Raw genomic sequence first — 16,139 nt, 5'->3', positions numbered from 1 at the left:
GCCCTGCACGGCCCAGGGTCCGTCAGGTGAGGGGGTCTCCAGGCAAGTGGGACCATGAAGTGCTTCTTTAGTGCTGGGTACCAGGAGGATGAGAGGTTTCCAGGCTTTTCTGGGTGATGAAGAGAGCCTGGAGAGGGTTTTCCCTGGAGAGAGGCTGGGCTGGAGTCAGACACTTGGGATCACAGCTGTGACTGTTGGTGGTAGGGAACTGGGATTAACTGGGCTGTGGTGGGAAGCAGTGATAAGGGATGCAGCTATGGGATATTTATTTGTAAACCTATGCACAGAAATTGTGTATGACACTGGGGGGTGCCCAGCAGTAAATGTGTGTTTAAACAAGGCTTTCAGCACAACATGGGAAGGAGGAACTGGCAGGGGAATCAGTCACAAGTCTTTCAGCAAGGATAAAATTTAGCAAAGCTGGGAGCAGAGGGAAAGAGAAAAGTCAGTACAAAAGCAAAGGGGTATAAGAGAAAGGCACAGGATGCTGAAAAAATTATTCTTCTCATTCTCCTTCAGGTCACTGCAGACCAGAGAGTCCCTGCCAGCCCCACTGCACATCCCCTGAGGAGCTCTTTGAAGAAAAAGTCTTTTGGAAAATCAAGGCAAAAATAACCTGGGAGCTCTCAGTTGTGCTCCAGCAGCAGTCAAAGGGACTCTGCAGGACAGCACCTCCTGGCTCCCCTGGGTTGTGGCCATTCTCTAACAGAGACCAAGGCTTGTCTTCAATAAAACTTTGCTCCTGCTGATACAGCCTTGAACCTGAGAAATAACTTCTACAAGTAAATCAATATACAAGTATTTAAAAAATATATTATAAATCCACCTTCAGTTTCCGACCACACAGCAATCACTAAAGGGAAAAAGGAAAACAAGCCATCAGTGCTCCAGCTGAACTCAGGCTGAGGATGGGGATGGAGGAGAAAGACCAGACAATGTTGTGGAAAGGGATATTTGCTACCAGAGGAGGAAGCAGGAGCCAAGACATGAAGCAGAAGGTAGTGAGGAAAGAAACACCCAGGGAGGCTGGGCAGAGGGCAGGGAGGGAGTCTCAGGGCTGTGTGACTGACAGTCTGCTACTGAGAGAGACCTCGCAAAGAAAAGGGAGTCTTCACTTAAGCAGACATATGCTAATATAATATAATATAATATAATATAATATAATATAATATAATACACAATATCATACAGTATAATGTAATACACAACAGCTTTGAGTTATTACAGATGCACACTAAAAGGATAAAATCAAGAACAACAAGTTTTCTCAAATAATACCAAAGCAGGAATTTTGAAAGCCAGGCTCTGCTGGACTCCCCACACTTTCCTGGTGGAGGAAAACAATTCCCAGAAAAAACACTAAATAAAGAACCTCTAAATGGATTTGTAAAAAAGGCAAACAGGAAGAACCAGCTGGCAACATGTAGGAAGATAAAAGGGTGAGACAAATTAATATGTGGGAGAGAATTTTTTTAAAAGTGAGACACAATAAACAGACAGAAAAAAAAGCTGCTGGCATTTTATTAGCCCAGAGAAAGGAATGGCAAACACATTTAGGAACACGACTGCATTTTGCTGTGTGTGCAAGCCCAGGCTCAGGACCCAGCCTGTCCCTCCTCGCTGGCAGCAGTGTCCAAGCCATGGTTGGATGGGCTGGGAGTGGTGGCACAACCCTTGCTCCTCACTGTGGGGCTCTGGCAGCCTTTCTCTCATGAAATGTTGGATGGGGTTTGATGACTGACCTTAGACAGGGAGGTTTCTAACAAGAAGGCTTTGGGGGATACAATGAGTCTGAATTAGTGCCTGTTTCTAAAGAGAGAAACAGCTCAGACAGCTCTGGAATGGCCTCTTCCTGGGCTCTGTCCAGGACACTTGTTAGCCCTGTGCAGTAATTGCTCTAATGAGCTCCTGGACAAGCTCTGTGTTACTTTCCCTGCTCAGTTCTGCATCTCCCATTCCTGCAGCACTAATTATGCTGAGCATTTTGGGGTGATTTAACCCACCTCACTGCTGACACAGCACCTCTGAGGTCACTGCATTGCATCTGTGCAGAAACACAGCTCTGCCTTCCCTGCCCAGTGTTTATAAGCTGGACAGTGATGGGAAATGGTGACAGCTGTGGAGACAGCACAGGAAGAGACAGGGGAAGGAAAATAAATGAAATGGGGAGGACACAGTGCATGGAATAGCAGAACAGGAGTGACCTGGGACCTGCACTGCACAGCAGCTCATGGGTTGTGCAGCTCATCTGAGCTCCTTCTGTCCTCCTGTAACATGCAAATCTTGCAAAGCAAGAACAAACAAGAACTCCAAGACAGAGAGACTTGGGCTGAAGGTGCAGGGCAGAGAGAGGACCCCAAGGATACAAAGAGCAAGGGGCGATGCCCCTGGGAGAGGCAGGGGTGATAGCAGCACTGGGGCTGGTGAGCAGACAATGAAATGTACAGTGTCAGCTCCAGCAGATGTGTCTGTGTTGTAAGAGAGCTGGAACATGGGAATTACACCACCATCAGGAAAAACCCCTGAGGAATTAACACACCAGAGGTTTAAGGGATCAGTGAAGAAATGGGAAGAAAACAAATAGTTTTGTAAATTACTAATGCTGGAAATCAGCCACGAGTTCCAGACTGCATGGCACAGACAATTATCTCTGATTACAGGCACAGTGCACTTGGAAAAGCAGGCCATATTCTGGTGATGCATAAACTGTAATTTCTCTACAAAAGTCTGTTTCATACAGCATGCAGACAGGTACAGACCTACACCCACAGTAACTATTTGTGGGGTTTAGATTTTCATTTATTTGCTATGTAACATTTCTAAAGAATTACAAGAGATGAGCAAACTGCTGCTGTAACTCAATAGGAGATTTCTCAGTTCAGTACAATGAATAATATAACCTAAACTGCCAGTATGAGCCACATAATGGAAGTGTATTGAAATTAAGAGAGTTTTTAGCACAAGTATGAAATGAAGATAAAAGAAGACAGTCTGGGGAGTTCTGGCTGCCCTTCACCTTTGCCTGCCTGGCTCTGTTGCACCACTGGACAATGTCTGAGTGCAGGAAGCACCTGGAAACTCAAGGTTGTCAGGCTGTGACCTGATCCTGTGCCTCTGCAGCAGAGACCACAGGCTGAAGCCTTGGTTTCCCTCCTGTCCTGCACTGTGCTCAGCTCTCCATGCAGAGTGGAATTGCTGCAGTTTCATCACCCATCACTATTCCCAAATGTCCTAAGAAATTCTCCAGTCTCTCCTCTGCTGTGATAACCTGCAGTGCCACTAGAGATGCACCTGCTGGAGGCCTGACTGCACTGTCAGCACCTGGCAGGTTCTGGAAGGATCTAAAACTCTTCACCAAGCGAATCAGGGGAGACTGAACTTTGGTAGGAAGAAACCTGGTTGTGTCCACCTCCATGTCCTGCTGAACTTCTCCTTCAGCACTGCAAATGCTCAGAGTGTGCAGATGTGAACACTCAGCAAGAAAGAAGCTGGAACAGAGTCGGTCTCCAAGGTGTATTTAAGCCTGTGCTGTTACCAAACCCACTGTGGTAATTATTTCAGTTGCCTTACAGGATTTGGCTAAACATGGTGGTATAAACCAATGAGTCACTAGCCAGGGAAAAGTCGTGGTCTGCATTTGAAAGATGGGAGTATGGGGCCTGGAGCCAGCTCAGTATCACATCAAAGAGTTTAATAAGTGATGCCTAATGGCCATTATGCAAATTATTAATGGTAATTACAAGTGACAAGATAAAATCATATTCCAGTGTGGTTGCACAAACATCACTGAGGCAATGCTTATGAAAGCAAAGTTCTGTTGAACCAGACACACCTTTCTTGTAGTTGACACAAGAAAACATTATCAGCTTTGATAAGCAAAGCAAGGTGAGCGTGTGGAGCCGGGCTGGGCACAGGGACAGCCACAGGACCAGACTGTCCTGCCCACAGCACCCCTTGGGAATGTGGCATCCTCCTGCCTCTCCATGCCTGGGCACCAATACTCACCTTTATCCCCTCTTTCACTCTCTCTTCCCATCCATCAAGCCCACAAGTCTCAGCAGCACTGGAACTGACGCTGTGTATGACCACTGCTGGTTGTCCTGGCCAAGGGCCTCTTGTGGCTTCCTGCACCTGAAACCAGTTGTTTCCTCCAGTCCTACACTGAGCTGGTAAATCCTTTAGGGACCTGTTTATGTCTTAGACACACACAGTCCCTTCCCTGTGTTCTGCCCCAAGGCTGCGTCCCAAGGCTACAGGAATAGAGTAATAACAAAAGTGGAGGTAAAGAAATCAGTTTAGTGGGGGGAAAAGCCAGAACTGAGGGAACACAGCCTGTGCCTGTCTTGGTGCCGAGCCCTGGAGCCCTGACATGGCCATGAGGACAGAGACAAGACCACAGTTTGTGTTTAAAATACAACTAGGTTAGCCAGGGACCAGCTTCTGGGGGCATTTGCTGTATCAAATACATGTTCCATGCCCCAGTGTAATTGGAAGGAGCCCATAAAATCTCCAAAGAATGCAACTGCATCCCAAGTATGAGTTCCTGAGAAGAATTGTATGGTTATGTCTAATCTTCGCTGGTAAACTGGGATTTGAGAGTCTGTGGACCATTCCACCAGGACATGAGTGAAAGGTTGTGCAGTGCTGCTGCTGTTTGTTTTGTGGAGCAAGACCTGTTCCTTCCTCCCATCAGAGAGCTGCTGAAGGAAGCAGGGGTGGGTGCTCCATGCCCACCTGTAGAGAAATGCCCAACATGTGCAGTGTCTCCTCCTGAACCCAACACCCTGCAAGGGAAGGAAAGGCACCCCCAGCCCCGTCTCTGCAGGTTGCTCTTGGGTAACTCCTGAAAACCTCCCCAGCAGAAGCGAAGCTCCAAGCAAGCATTATATTAATTTCTCTTGGCTCCAACAGCCACACCCTGTCTTCAATTATATTCCTCAAAATGACGGATGAAAGCCAGATTTGCTCCCTCTCCTCCTTTTTGTTCATGATTTTCCCGACTATGAGTCTAGGCTGTGTGGGGAGCACAGGGGCTGTGTCTTGGGGGAGGATGGACTTGTATTTCAGGCACTGCAGTCTCAGGGAGGAATCCAAGCTCTGACAGACTTCAGCTCCGTCCTTAAGCAAGTTATTTCCCTGCACCATATGAATAATGAATATTCCTGGATGCCGCCAGCCTTGGGTAGGCGGCTTTTTATCATTTTTGATCTAAGTAAAGAAATAAATTATCCCACTGGAGAGTGGAAAGCTTTAACTCATGCTGGTGTGAAGACGATCCTATCTAAATGTGCTTGGGGACACTCTCCTACCATGGTGACAGCAGTCACCAACTTCTCATGAGTAAAAGCAGCTGAGGGTACAAGCGTTGGTTTTCTCTGCTCTTCCTCCCAGAGGTGACGCTGCTCTCAGAGCTCCTGTAGTGTCACCCTCACTGCCAACAGGGATCTATCACAGCTGCTCCTGTACATATGGACATCCACCAGTCAAAGGCTGCTTTGTGAGTAAGAGTTGAGTGGAAATTCCACGCTGTAGGGAACAGAAGCTGTCGTCCCCCGGAGAGGGGAATATCCTCTCATTACAGTGGCGGCTGGAGAAGGACACTGGCACTGGTGGAGCCAGTTCTCTGAATTCTCCCTTGGCTATTGCCTGCCTGGTTGGGAGGTTGTGCTCCTCTGATCAGCCAGGCTGTGCTGATACCTGCTACTGCTCAGAAAAACTCCATAAGAAATGCAGAAAGCTTTTCTCCTTCTTATTTGGTCTGCAGCAAAATCTTCATCATGGCAATCTTCGTATCCAGGGATCTGGATATATCACCCGTGGATACTCCCTTTCCTGTCATCTCTGTCTTTATCTATCATCATCACAAACGGAGAAAGCATGGACAGCAATTAAAGCAGTTGAAAAATAACTTCAGCAAGGTCCTTCATGCAGTTGACATCAACCCGTGTGTCACTCATGCACAGGGACACTGAGCAGGTCTGAGCTTCACAGTGCGAGCAACTTGACTTCTTGTGTTTGCATAACTAAAGGCATTTAAGCCATAAATAGGGAACTAAATCCATGGGGGATTTACCTCAGTGATTTTGGAAACCTCACAATAGAGCAGGTATTAGAGCTATGCCAGGTGACCAACATCCACACCACAGTGTTCATGGTCTGTTCTCTACTACAGTCACAACTGTTCACACTTTTCAGAAATGAGAAATTCTATGAGTTTTCCATTTTTTGTTTCACAAGCTCTACCATAGCATGTGATATAAAAATGGTTATTGGACTAAGAATAAATACAAATTAATAAAAGATAAAAGGCACTTTGATGTTATAAATACCAATGGTTCTTCTTTGTACATAATCTAGGGCAACTTTTTCTTTGACTTGTTGCAAAGTTTGCATCATACAAAAAGCTGATGACTCATAAAACACTATTTTACTTTTTGGAATAAGCTGCTGACATGTAAAGTATCTTCCTTGTGAACTGGGATTTCTAGAGGGAAACTGCCTATGGGCTATTTAATCTTGGCATAAACAGCCAGACTAGCCAGCCCCGTGGGAAGAAGAAACACCCCACAGGTGACACCCCCTTTGGAAGGTATAAATGGAGACCTGCAGCAGCCGCCAGCCTGCAGTCAGACTCAGTATCACGCTCTGCATCTTGCTTTGGGCTGTGGGTTGGCGCTGCAGCTGGGCCTCGCCATGAGCTGTAGTATTAAGCAGACAACTGGCTCTCTCAGGGGCAGGACCAGCGGTGGCAGCTGTGTGATCGGTGGTGGCGGTGGTGGCGCAGCGCGCATCTCCTCGGTCTCCTCTGGAAGATACACCACCTGCGGGATAGGCGGTGGCCGAGGCTTTTCTGGGAGAAGCTACTGCGGTGGTGTGAATTATGGAGGAGGACTGAGCACCGGCAGCTTGGTCGGTGGAAACTATGGCGGTGGCTTAGGAGCCGCTGTCCTCGGAGGATGCCCAGGCATGGGGTTCAGTGGTGGCAGTGCTCGCTTTGGCGGTGGCATGGGAGGTGGCATGGGGATGGGTCTTGGTGGAGGTGGTTTTGCTGGTGATGGCATTCTTCTTTCTGGTGACGAGAAGGTCACCATGCAAAATCTGAATGATCGCCTGGCTTCTTACCTGGACAAGGTGAGGTGCCTGGAACAAGAGAATGCTGACCTGGAGTGCAGGATCAGGGAGTGGTATGCCAAGCAGGGCCCTTTTTGTGAGCCACGAGACTACAGCTGCTATTATAAAGAAATAGAAGATCTTCAGAACCAGGTAACATCCCCTCCCAGCTGCTTTCTCCCTTGCAAGGCTCTCTCTGGTGCTGGTTCATAACTCGGTCCATTATCAGGAGTAACAAAATCATTGCTGTAAAATGTCTTTTGCAAACAGCTGTTACAACTTCTGCCTGTGGAAAGCCCAGAGCTCAGAGATAAAACTGGAGAGTTTGGGCTGTCTCTGTTGCTGTTGTTCATCAGACATATTGAAGGGGAAAATGTTACTTCATGGAATGCATCTGGATGGGCTCAGTAGTCTTTTTGAATTTAGTTTGTGCCAAGGTGGTGAAATAGATATATGGGAAGAAGAGAACTAAAAGATAAATAAATAATGGATCACATTAATTTGCCTGAATTTATGTTATTGTCATAGTATTGCAGAATTTCAGTTAAACTTTATTTCCTTTTCCTAATTAGTTTACTCTTTCATGTAGAAGTGGGAAATATAGGACATCTAATTAAAACTAAGAAAAAAGAGAACATGGCCATAACACATTTAGAATGGGCAATTTAAAATTCAAAATCTTTGCAAAGTGTTTGGCAAAGATTTAAGATGTCAAGGGACAAAGAGTAAAGAGAAAAGAATCCAGGAAAGAGACTGAAGAAGATAGGCTCATCATTAATTCTTGAAATAAAACTTTAAATCTCATAAGATTTAGATTTAATTGGCTGAGGTGGATTGTAGCAGGTGCTGGACATTAATTACACCTTCTGGACTCTCTGCACCTGAACCATGAATTTTATAATTTTAATGATTTCACTGCCCTTCCCTGAATATCCCTGTGAGTGCTGCACTCCTCAGGTCCCCATCCATAATATCCAGGATTTTAAAAAAAGAGGGGGAGAAAGAGGGTGTGTGGTTGCTCCAGGCAATGGGTGCCTTGAGCCCAAGGACATGGAGCTGAGATCAGGAACCAATGTTCTTTTTCCAGATTGTCTGTGCAACCATAGACAACAACAAGATCATTCTGAACATCGATAACAGCAGGATGACAGCCGATGACTTCCGAGTGAAGTGAGTACCTGGGGCTGTCCCCTCCTCTGTCACCACCCTCAGGGCTCTGAGGTGCTCTCCTGTGACCCAGGACAGGCTGAAGGCTGTGCAGAAGAATTCTCTCATCCATTGTCTAATTAGAGGCAGTTCCAGGAGGAGGAGTTTGGGATGCCAAGCCGGTTTAGAGTGGAGATTAAAGGAAGCAGAAGGGATCTGCAGACTGGGAGCAGTGAGGGTTCAGCCAAGCTGCTGTTCCAGCATGTGCTGTCTTTCAGAGGGGAAAGTCTTGGTTTTTCCTGTCAGAGCTCAGAAATGCAGGTGGTGTCAGACACTGAGTGCTCTTTCTTTCTTGCCTCCTCCCTCGCAGGTACGAGACGGAGCTGGCGCTGCGCCAGAGCGTGGAGGCCGACATCAACGGGCTGCGCCAGGTGCTGGACCAGCTGACGCTGTGCAGGTCTGACCTGGAGGCACAGCTGGAGTCGCTGCGGGAGGAGCTCTGCTGCCTGAAGAAGAACCATGAGGAGGTAGGTCCTGCCCTCTCCTGTGCAAAGCATTCCCTCCTGTGGGATCCATCACCCCGGGGTGATGGAGACCATTGTGTGACCCGGGAGCTGTGAAGGTCCATCAGAGAGGGGCTCTGCAGGGCTCTGAACTTGGCTCCCTCAGTTCTTTCTTTTGTTTTAAACCTGACTTGATCTGGATGATGTTTGCAGGAAATGTGCTGTCTGAGGAAGCAATCAACTGGAGATGTGAGCGTGGAGGTCAATGCCTGCCCTGGCCCAGACCTGAGGAAGATCCTGGAGGAGATGAGGTGCCAGTATGAGACGCTGATTGAACGCAACCGCAAAGAAGTTGAGGATTGGTACGAGTGCAAGGTGAGTAAATAATTCCCACAGCTCTGACTTTCCATGGCTAACTCCCAAGCAATCATCCCACAGGGATTTGTTGCATGTAAAAGCCACACAAAAGACTGTAAGAACATTTAGTATTTGTTGACACTGACCAAGTGACATAAGGGAGGCACTGCCACCCTGTGTCCTTGTCATGGGCTGAAGGAAGCACTGCATGTTGGTGGGACTTGAGGTATGAATTCTCTACAAAGCAGTAAGTGGTGAGAAGAGCTGGAAGCAGCATTATTAGAAGAACAAGAAGAATGACCAGCCGGGTTTACACTACCATTAGCAGGAGAGTTTTCACCCAAACCTTTCTCATTTCATGTTTTGCTAACTTCTTTGCTCTTTCCTTCATACTTGATCCAACTTTTACTGCACGTTGCCTGAAGCTCTTTATCCTGGATTGGTGATTTCAGATTGAGGAGGTGAATCGGGAGGTTATTACGAGTGGTCAGGAGGTGGAGACGTGCAACAACCAAGTGACTGAACTGAGACGCCAATTGCAAGCCCTGGAAATCGATCTCCAGGCTCAGCTCAGCCAGGTGGGTGATGAGCTGGTGCAAACCTCATCCATCTCACAGAAGTCATAGCTAAATGCAGTGTTTCTCCTGCCTGTATTTGTCTTATGTCCCATGTCACTCCTCAGAGGGACAATCTGGAGTCCTCGCTGGCGGAGACAGAGTGTCGCTACAACAACCACCTTGCTGAGCTGCAGAGCCAGATCACCTGCGTGGAGCAGCAGCTGGCTGACCTGCGGGCAGAGATGGAGTGCCAGAACCAAGAGTACAAGATCCTGCTGGACGTCAAGTGCCGCCTGGAGCAGGAGATCCACACGTACCGCTGCCTGCTGGAGGGCGGCCAGCAGGACCTTATGTAAGTGGGCCCGAGACACACCAAAAAAAATACAATAAAATTCCTGTGTCCTGGTTATTTCTACATAAGTGAAGGACCTGCTGAGCTCATTCTCCCTTACTGACCTATTTGGCCTGCCTGGTGTCATGGTGGTGAACTGCTTCCTCTCCTGTGCTGTTGGTGCCACAAAGAGAATTGCAACATTTTTCTGCTGAAAATGGAAGCAGACTGAGAGCAGCAGGGGCGCTGATAATCTGTAACTCTAGCTTATCTGTTATTTCTGTCACTAAAATGTTATTTTCCTGTCTCCTCAGTCAGCAAGGAGGAATTGGTCAGTCTTCAAGTCTAGGAGGAGGAGTTGCAAGAAGCAGTGGGATAGGAGGAGGAGGCATCATTAGGACAAGCCACACTTACACTTCGTCTGCCCAGATCCCATCCTGTGCAGCTGCGGAGATCCAAGGTAAGAACTGTTCCACTCTAAACCTTTCCAGTCTTCTCTGCTCTATCCAACACTGATGGGCTGGAAGAAAGATCTTTCCCATGTAGCTTACAGGTGCTACTTGAAAGTTTTATTGTGGGGCCCCTGGGGAATACGGGACAGGAGCCACAGAGGAGTGGCTGAGTGGAGAGCTTTTGGGAGCTGGGACTCTGCTGGGATGCATGAGAATTGCCAGAGGGAAGAGGGATAGAAGGGAGAGGGACAGAGCCAGCAGGCAGGCAAGCCATGGAAAACTTGGAGAAAGGACTGACGTGAAACGTGGGATAAAGGAAGGAGGAGGAGAAAGAAAGGTACTCACAAATCATGTGGGCAAAAAAAAAGGGCAGGAATCATGGGAATACTGGCAGATAACTACTAGCCCTTATTCAAAGCAAAACTTCCAGCCAAACTGAAAAGGAAAGAAGGAAATATAGTGACAGATGGGCCAGGAGAATGACGTGAGCAGGGGCATTGCTCTAGCATGGATCCCAGTGCCATTCCCTCATCCAGATCACTGCTCGAGCAGTGTCTGCAGCTTCCACTTTTTGGCATTTTGATGCAGCCTCTGCTGCAGCCAGTGACAGATCCATCTGCCAGGCTGGCAGGAGCCATCAGATCTTCCCAGGAAGGGGCAGTATTTATCTGAAATTCTAATTGAATTGGCTTGTGAAACCATCACGTGTAGAGAATGACAGTGTGGGAAAGAATCTATTTTTGCTATAAACACAGTAATGTTTCCTTTGATCTCTCCAGTGCCTTGCCGAAGGATTTGTGATTAAGCAGAGAAACAAGAATATCCAACAAGAGAAGCCTGAAGCAGAGCTACAGATGAAGAGAGAGAATATTTAGTGCATGTGTCTGCAGAGAGCACGGAGCGTGCTTGTCTGTTGCTCAGCCATGCTAAGCAATGTGTCAGAGGGATGAGCAGAGCATTGAGCCACATTCTGCTTTATTTTGCTATTTGCTTTTCAGTCTGTATTGCTGTGTGTGGCCCAGCACCAAGACTATTGCTGTAGTCAGCCAGGGCTATGATCACTTATGTACCTGCTGCTGAAAAATGTCTCTAATAAAACTTTGCTTCTGCCTAATGCAATCAAGAACCTGTGTCTGAAACTGAGTTCCTTTTGAACAGCAGCTGCTGATCCATGAGCAAGGGGCACCTAAACTGGTCAGGATCATCCTGCACTGGGAACAAAGCTGCTTTGCCAGCAGGAGAGAGTGGCCTTGCTGACCTGGCAGTTCTTGTCCAGCTTGTCCTCCCTGTTGTCACAGCTTGAGGCAGATGTTGCCCATTCCTGTGTGACATCTGCCCTGACCCCCATGGACAGGCATGTCAGGCAGAGGCCTGTGTCCTTCCCACACAGCATTGGGCTGAAACACAGTTTTAGAAGAATTTTGAAAGTCAGTGATGGAACATGCAGAGACAGTTTGCCTTGGTCCCAGTCTAGTGCTGACAGATCTGGGCTGAGCACTCTCATGCTCCATCTCCCAGCCTGGGGACTGTTGAGGATGAAATCTTGGTCTCCACAACTGATTCAATTTCTGCTGACATGGCTTATGTTCAAACCTATCCCTTTCATTCTATGGGAATCTTCACACTGGGAAAAGACTGCAGGCAAAGGGTTTATCTCCTCTCTTTTCACATAGTGACTGAGTCATTTACTGGTCATTCTCTGATTGCCAAGAGTTTCAACCTGAACATCAAGAGTGTTTGAAAGATCATCTCTGTGTTAAACACACCTTGTCTGGGAAGCTGCAGAGGGCAGGGTGGGAACTGAAAAAGTGCAGCTTATCAGAGAACAGAATTGAGAAAAAAGCCAGGTAGGGCCTTTGGACACCCAGAGCCACCCAACTGTCACAGACCAGGCAGGTCAGTCCCTCCCTGGCCTTGACCAACAGCTGGTGCTGAGCTGGTTTTGTCCTGGCCCTGACCTGCCAGAGCAGCCGTGGGCCACGGTGAGCTGGCAGAGTCACTCTGGGTTTGGAGAACTGGCAGTTCAAAGTGTTACAAGGGTGTTTTGAGGATTAAATTGTTGGTCCAGAAAGCCAAGCAGTGGTGGTTTTGGTAGTGGTGTGGCTGTTACAGGGTCACATTCACCTGTGAGATGACCCAGTAAAGCAAAACTCCTGGTTATTCCTTTTCCATCAAAGGCTGGAGTTATGGAACAGCCAGACTCAGGACAGGAGGAGAACAGGTACAAAGACAAAACCACTTCAGGACTGGACATACAGTATAGTGTGGACATACAGTATAGTGTGGCACACTTTTCTACTGCCAGTTCTTTTATAAAGACACCAATTTCTCTGATGAAACAGAAATAGACTTAACATGGGAGCAAGCGCCTGAAGAAGTTCAACCACTAATGTCTCAGGGAGCAGGTGAAAGGTGCCCTTCTCCTGTTGTGAGAGGCCACAGAGAGATGTTTCAGTGATATTTCTTTATTTCATCTACCAGACACTGATAGTATCCATGGGCAAGACAAGATAATGCAGCACTGGAACACCTGCAATGACTCAGAGGAGTGGCCAAAGGTAGAAGTTTTTAAACCAAAATAAATTAAGCATTATTTAAAGTTCAGTTCCAGCCCTGCATGAAGTCCCAGACTTGATGCAGAATTCTTTCAGTAGACATGTATGGCCAGTGCTCCACAAGAGATCAAAAGAGATACAAATTGTGCCTATAATGGCAAATTTCCTTGTGTTGGACTCCAGTGGATATCCCAGTTGTTCTCAGAGCTCTGGCTGAGAAGTTGAAAAGCAAATCTTTCCCTTTCCATTCCCATTGTCCCCTCCTGCCTTGTTCAGTGCAAAGACAGACAGTGACATAACCCACTGCTGCACTTTTTGGCCTCAATCCTTCCCAATCTGAGTCCTCACACTCTTGTTTCTACAAATAAAGACACTGCATTGAGACTCTTCCAGTTTCCAGTCTTCTGGAAACTCCTGGCTACCTGTGGTATGTAAAAGCTTCCCAGTCTCTCCTGGCAGCCCCAGCTGATTCCCACCAGCTGTGGCCTGGTTCCTCCTCTTGCGAACTGCTACTGACATCTAGCTGCTCCTCCAGATTCCTTGGGCTCATATCAAAGACCTTCCCACCCTTTCCACCACATCCAGCAGGTCCAAAGCATGCACTTTCATAAAGGAGCTGTCCTGAATTCCTGAGAGGTGAAAGAGAAATAATGACACGGCCAGAAAGAGACTCTAATGATCCAGAAATTATGAATATGCCTCTGGAAAGCCCCTGGGGGGTACAGCCTCAGTTCCTGGGACGCTCTGATGTTGTTTGTGGACCTACAAGTTGGGGTGAGTCTGGAAGGCGGCTCAGGAGAGGCAGGTTGTGATTAACAGTTCCCCAGCACAAAACACCCTGGAAACACTTCATTTATTAAAGAGCTGCAAATTATGGAGCTGCAAACGTTGGAAGCTACATTTCCATAAGATTTTCCTATTTCTTTGTGCTGATGAGACAGACCCAGGAAGCTCATGAGTTCAAATAACTGAATAAAAACATGAGGGAAAGACAAACAGGAAAAATAACAAGACAGAGGGAAGTGTGTGCAGGAGAGGCTCTGGGCACAGGGGGTTGCTGCAGGCACACAGAGCTGTGAGGGGCAGAGGTGACCGAGTGTCTCGGAGGAGCAGGAGCGTCCCCAGCCTGCAGACACCCTCCCCTCCCACGGAGCACAAGTCATCCCGTGTTTCTGCCTGAGCTACACTGATGTGTCCAGGTGATAACTGCGGGGCTGGGGAAGGAATGTGTGCTCACTCAGGAGATGCTGGCTGCACGCAGCTGTTGGGAAATTCCTGAGGAATCATCCGCAGAGCAGGCGAAGCTTCCAGCGACGCAGCTTTCAGCAGTTTCGGTTTGCTCCTGCCACCACACCCTGACTCCCAATTATCTTCTCCAGTCCTAGGAATGAAATCTGGTGATTCTTTCCTATACACAATAACTTTATTTGAGCTTTTACCTATTCTGAGCTTTATTTCTGTGTGTTTTGGGCCAGAGGGAGGCCCAGTGTGTCAGGCAGGGCAGGCTGACATGCAGGCACTGTGTTGGGTCCAGCTGCAGCTCGGCCAGCTTGGAGTAAATCACTTTGGGAAGCCTCTCCACACCTGTCCCCAGCATGCTGGAGAGATCACTGGAATGCTTCTGCCTTTCATGGCATGGGTAAGGAACATCCAAGGAGGCAAAGAAAAGGAGAGACATCTTTTTAACAGAAATAAGAATAAGAGCAATAAAGTGATGGGTAAATCCATGAATACTGGGGAAAGTCAGTCCTTAAGTAAAGAGATCGTTTACCTGCCATAACAATAGCTATTCCAATCTACAATCCTGACACTGAGTAAGGATTTCAGCAAGAGTTTGAACTCACTTTTCCCTGGTGAAGGAGATTTGGAGAATTTCTTACAAGGAAGAGTTGGGTTCAGAAAGCCATGGAATGCCTGTCCCTTGCTCCATGGCCACTGGAAAGGGGCTCCCTAGGGAGAAGACCAGTGCTCTGGAACTTCAGCAAAACATCTCATGAAAAGAGGCTTAGCCTGAATTTTGATTACAAGAGTGTGAAAGGATTCTTACTTTTTATTTTCTTTGCTTAATTAAGATTTGGAAATATTACTGATAGAGAGCCTCTAGTTTGTACCAAATCCAGCTTCTCCAGCCCAGGTAGAACTGCACAGGGCAGTGACTGCTCTGCAGTTCTATCAGCAATTCTGTCTTTATATGTCCCAGGACAGCAATCCCAAAGCTCTGATTAAAATTCAGCATGTATTGACAGAGAAATTGGCCACAGGATGTTTCCACTCCCATCCAGTGTTTCAAACCCACCCTTTCCCAGCAACAATTACAATCCATAATGAGGAGAAGTGCAGAAATTATCTTTCACTGAACAACAGGAAATAGTTAAAGCACTTTTACCTTCCTTTACACACTCTACATAATGAAACAAATCCTTTGTGGATTACTGGAGAGCCACAATCATGTATGAAGAACCTTTCATCCGTGCCCATTACGAGATCCCTCCTTGGTCTCACTTGTCTCACAGCAGAGTGTTACAGATTTGTCATCTTGGCAGCGGAGAGATTTAAAGGTTAATCTCTATGTCTCTGATCTTTCCATAGTTCTTACATCATTCTTCATACATCACTCGAAAAGCAAACTTAGTATTTCTTCTTTCTTTTTCATCTTACATATTCCAACCTCAGCACCTTGCATGAAAACTGCTTATTCAACTCAAAATAAAATGAAAATAAATTAATGAGAGATAAAGACCTCTTTGATGCAATAACCTTTAATGATTTCTTCCTGGTATGTAATTTAGGACAGTGTTTTTCCTGGCTTAACGCTGTAAGTTTGCATCATAAACAAAAAGCTGATGATTCATAAAACATTATTGCTAATGTATTTTTGAAATTAGCAAGAGACATGTAAAGTATCTTCCTTGTCTACCAGGCTTCTTGAAAGGAAACTTCCCTTTGAGAAATTATTCTTGGCACCAATGGCTGGAGTAGCCAGCCTTATGGGAAGAAGAAGCAGAGGTGACACCCACTGTGGAAGGTATAAATAGGGATGGGCGGCCAGGGCCAGCTCGCAGTCTGATTTCGTATCAAGCTGTGCATCTTGCTTTGGGCTTCTGCTTGCATTTCCCACCGCTGTCGCC

General features: G+C 47.0%; 1 protein-coding gene across 1 annotated transcript; it reads left to right on the top strand.

Annotated features, from left to right (window-relative positions):
* The first annotated feature begins 6,693 nt into the window (after positions 1 to 6,693).
* On the top strand, positions 6,694 to 11,261 carry LOC136567202 (keratin, type I cytoskeletal 13-like). Its single transcript, XM_066566703.1, has 8 exons — positions 6,694 to 7,263; positions 8,198 to 8,280; positions 8,627 to 8,783; positions 8,973 to 9,134; positions 9,569 to 9,694; positions 9,799 to 10,025; positions 10,319 to 10,464; positions 11,236 to 11,261. The coding sequence occupies exons 1-8, from the start codon at positions 6,694 to 6,696 to the stop codon at positions 11,259 to 11,261; spliced, it is 1,497 nt and encodes a 498-aa protein (XP_066422800.1).
* The last annotated feature ends 4,878 nt before the right edge of the window (positions 11,262 to 16,139 follow it).

This window comes from Molothrus aeneus, chromosome 28, assembly GCF_037042795.1.
Source record: "Molothrus aeneus isolate 106 chromosome 28, BPBGC_Maene_1.0, whole genome shotgun sequence".
Classification (NCBI taxonomy): Eukaryota; Metazoa; Chordata; class Aves; order Passeriformes; family Icteridae; genus Molothrus; species Molothrus aeneus.
Note: the sequence above shows the minus strand (reverse complement) of the source record. Positions and strands in the feature narration are given on the sequence as shown.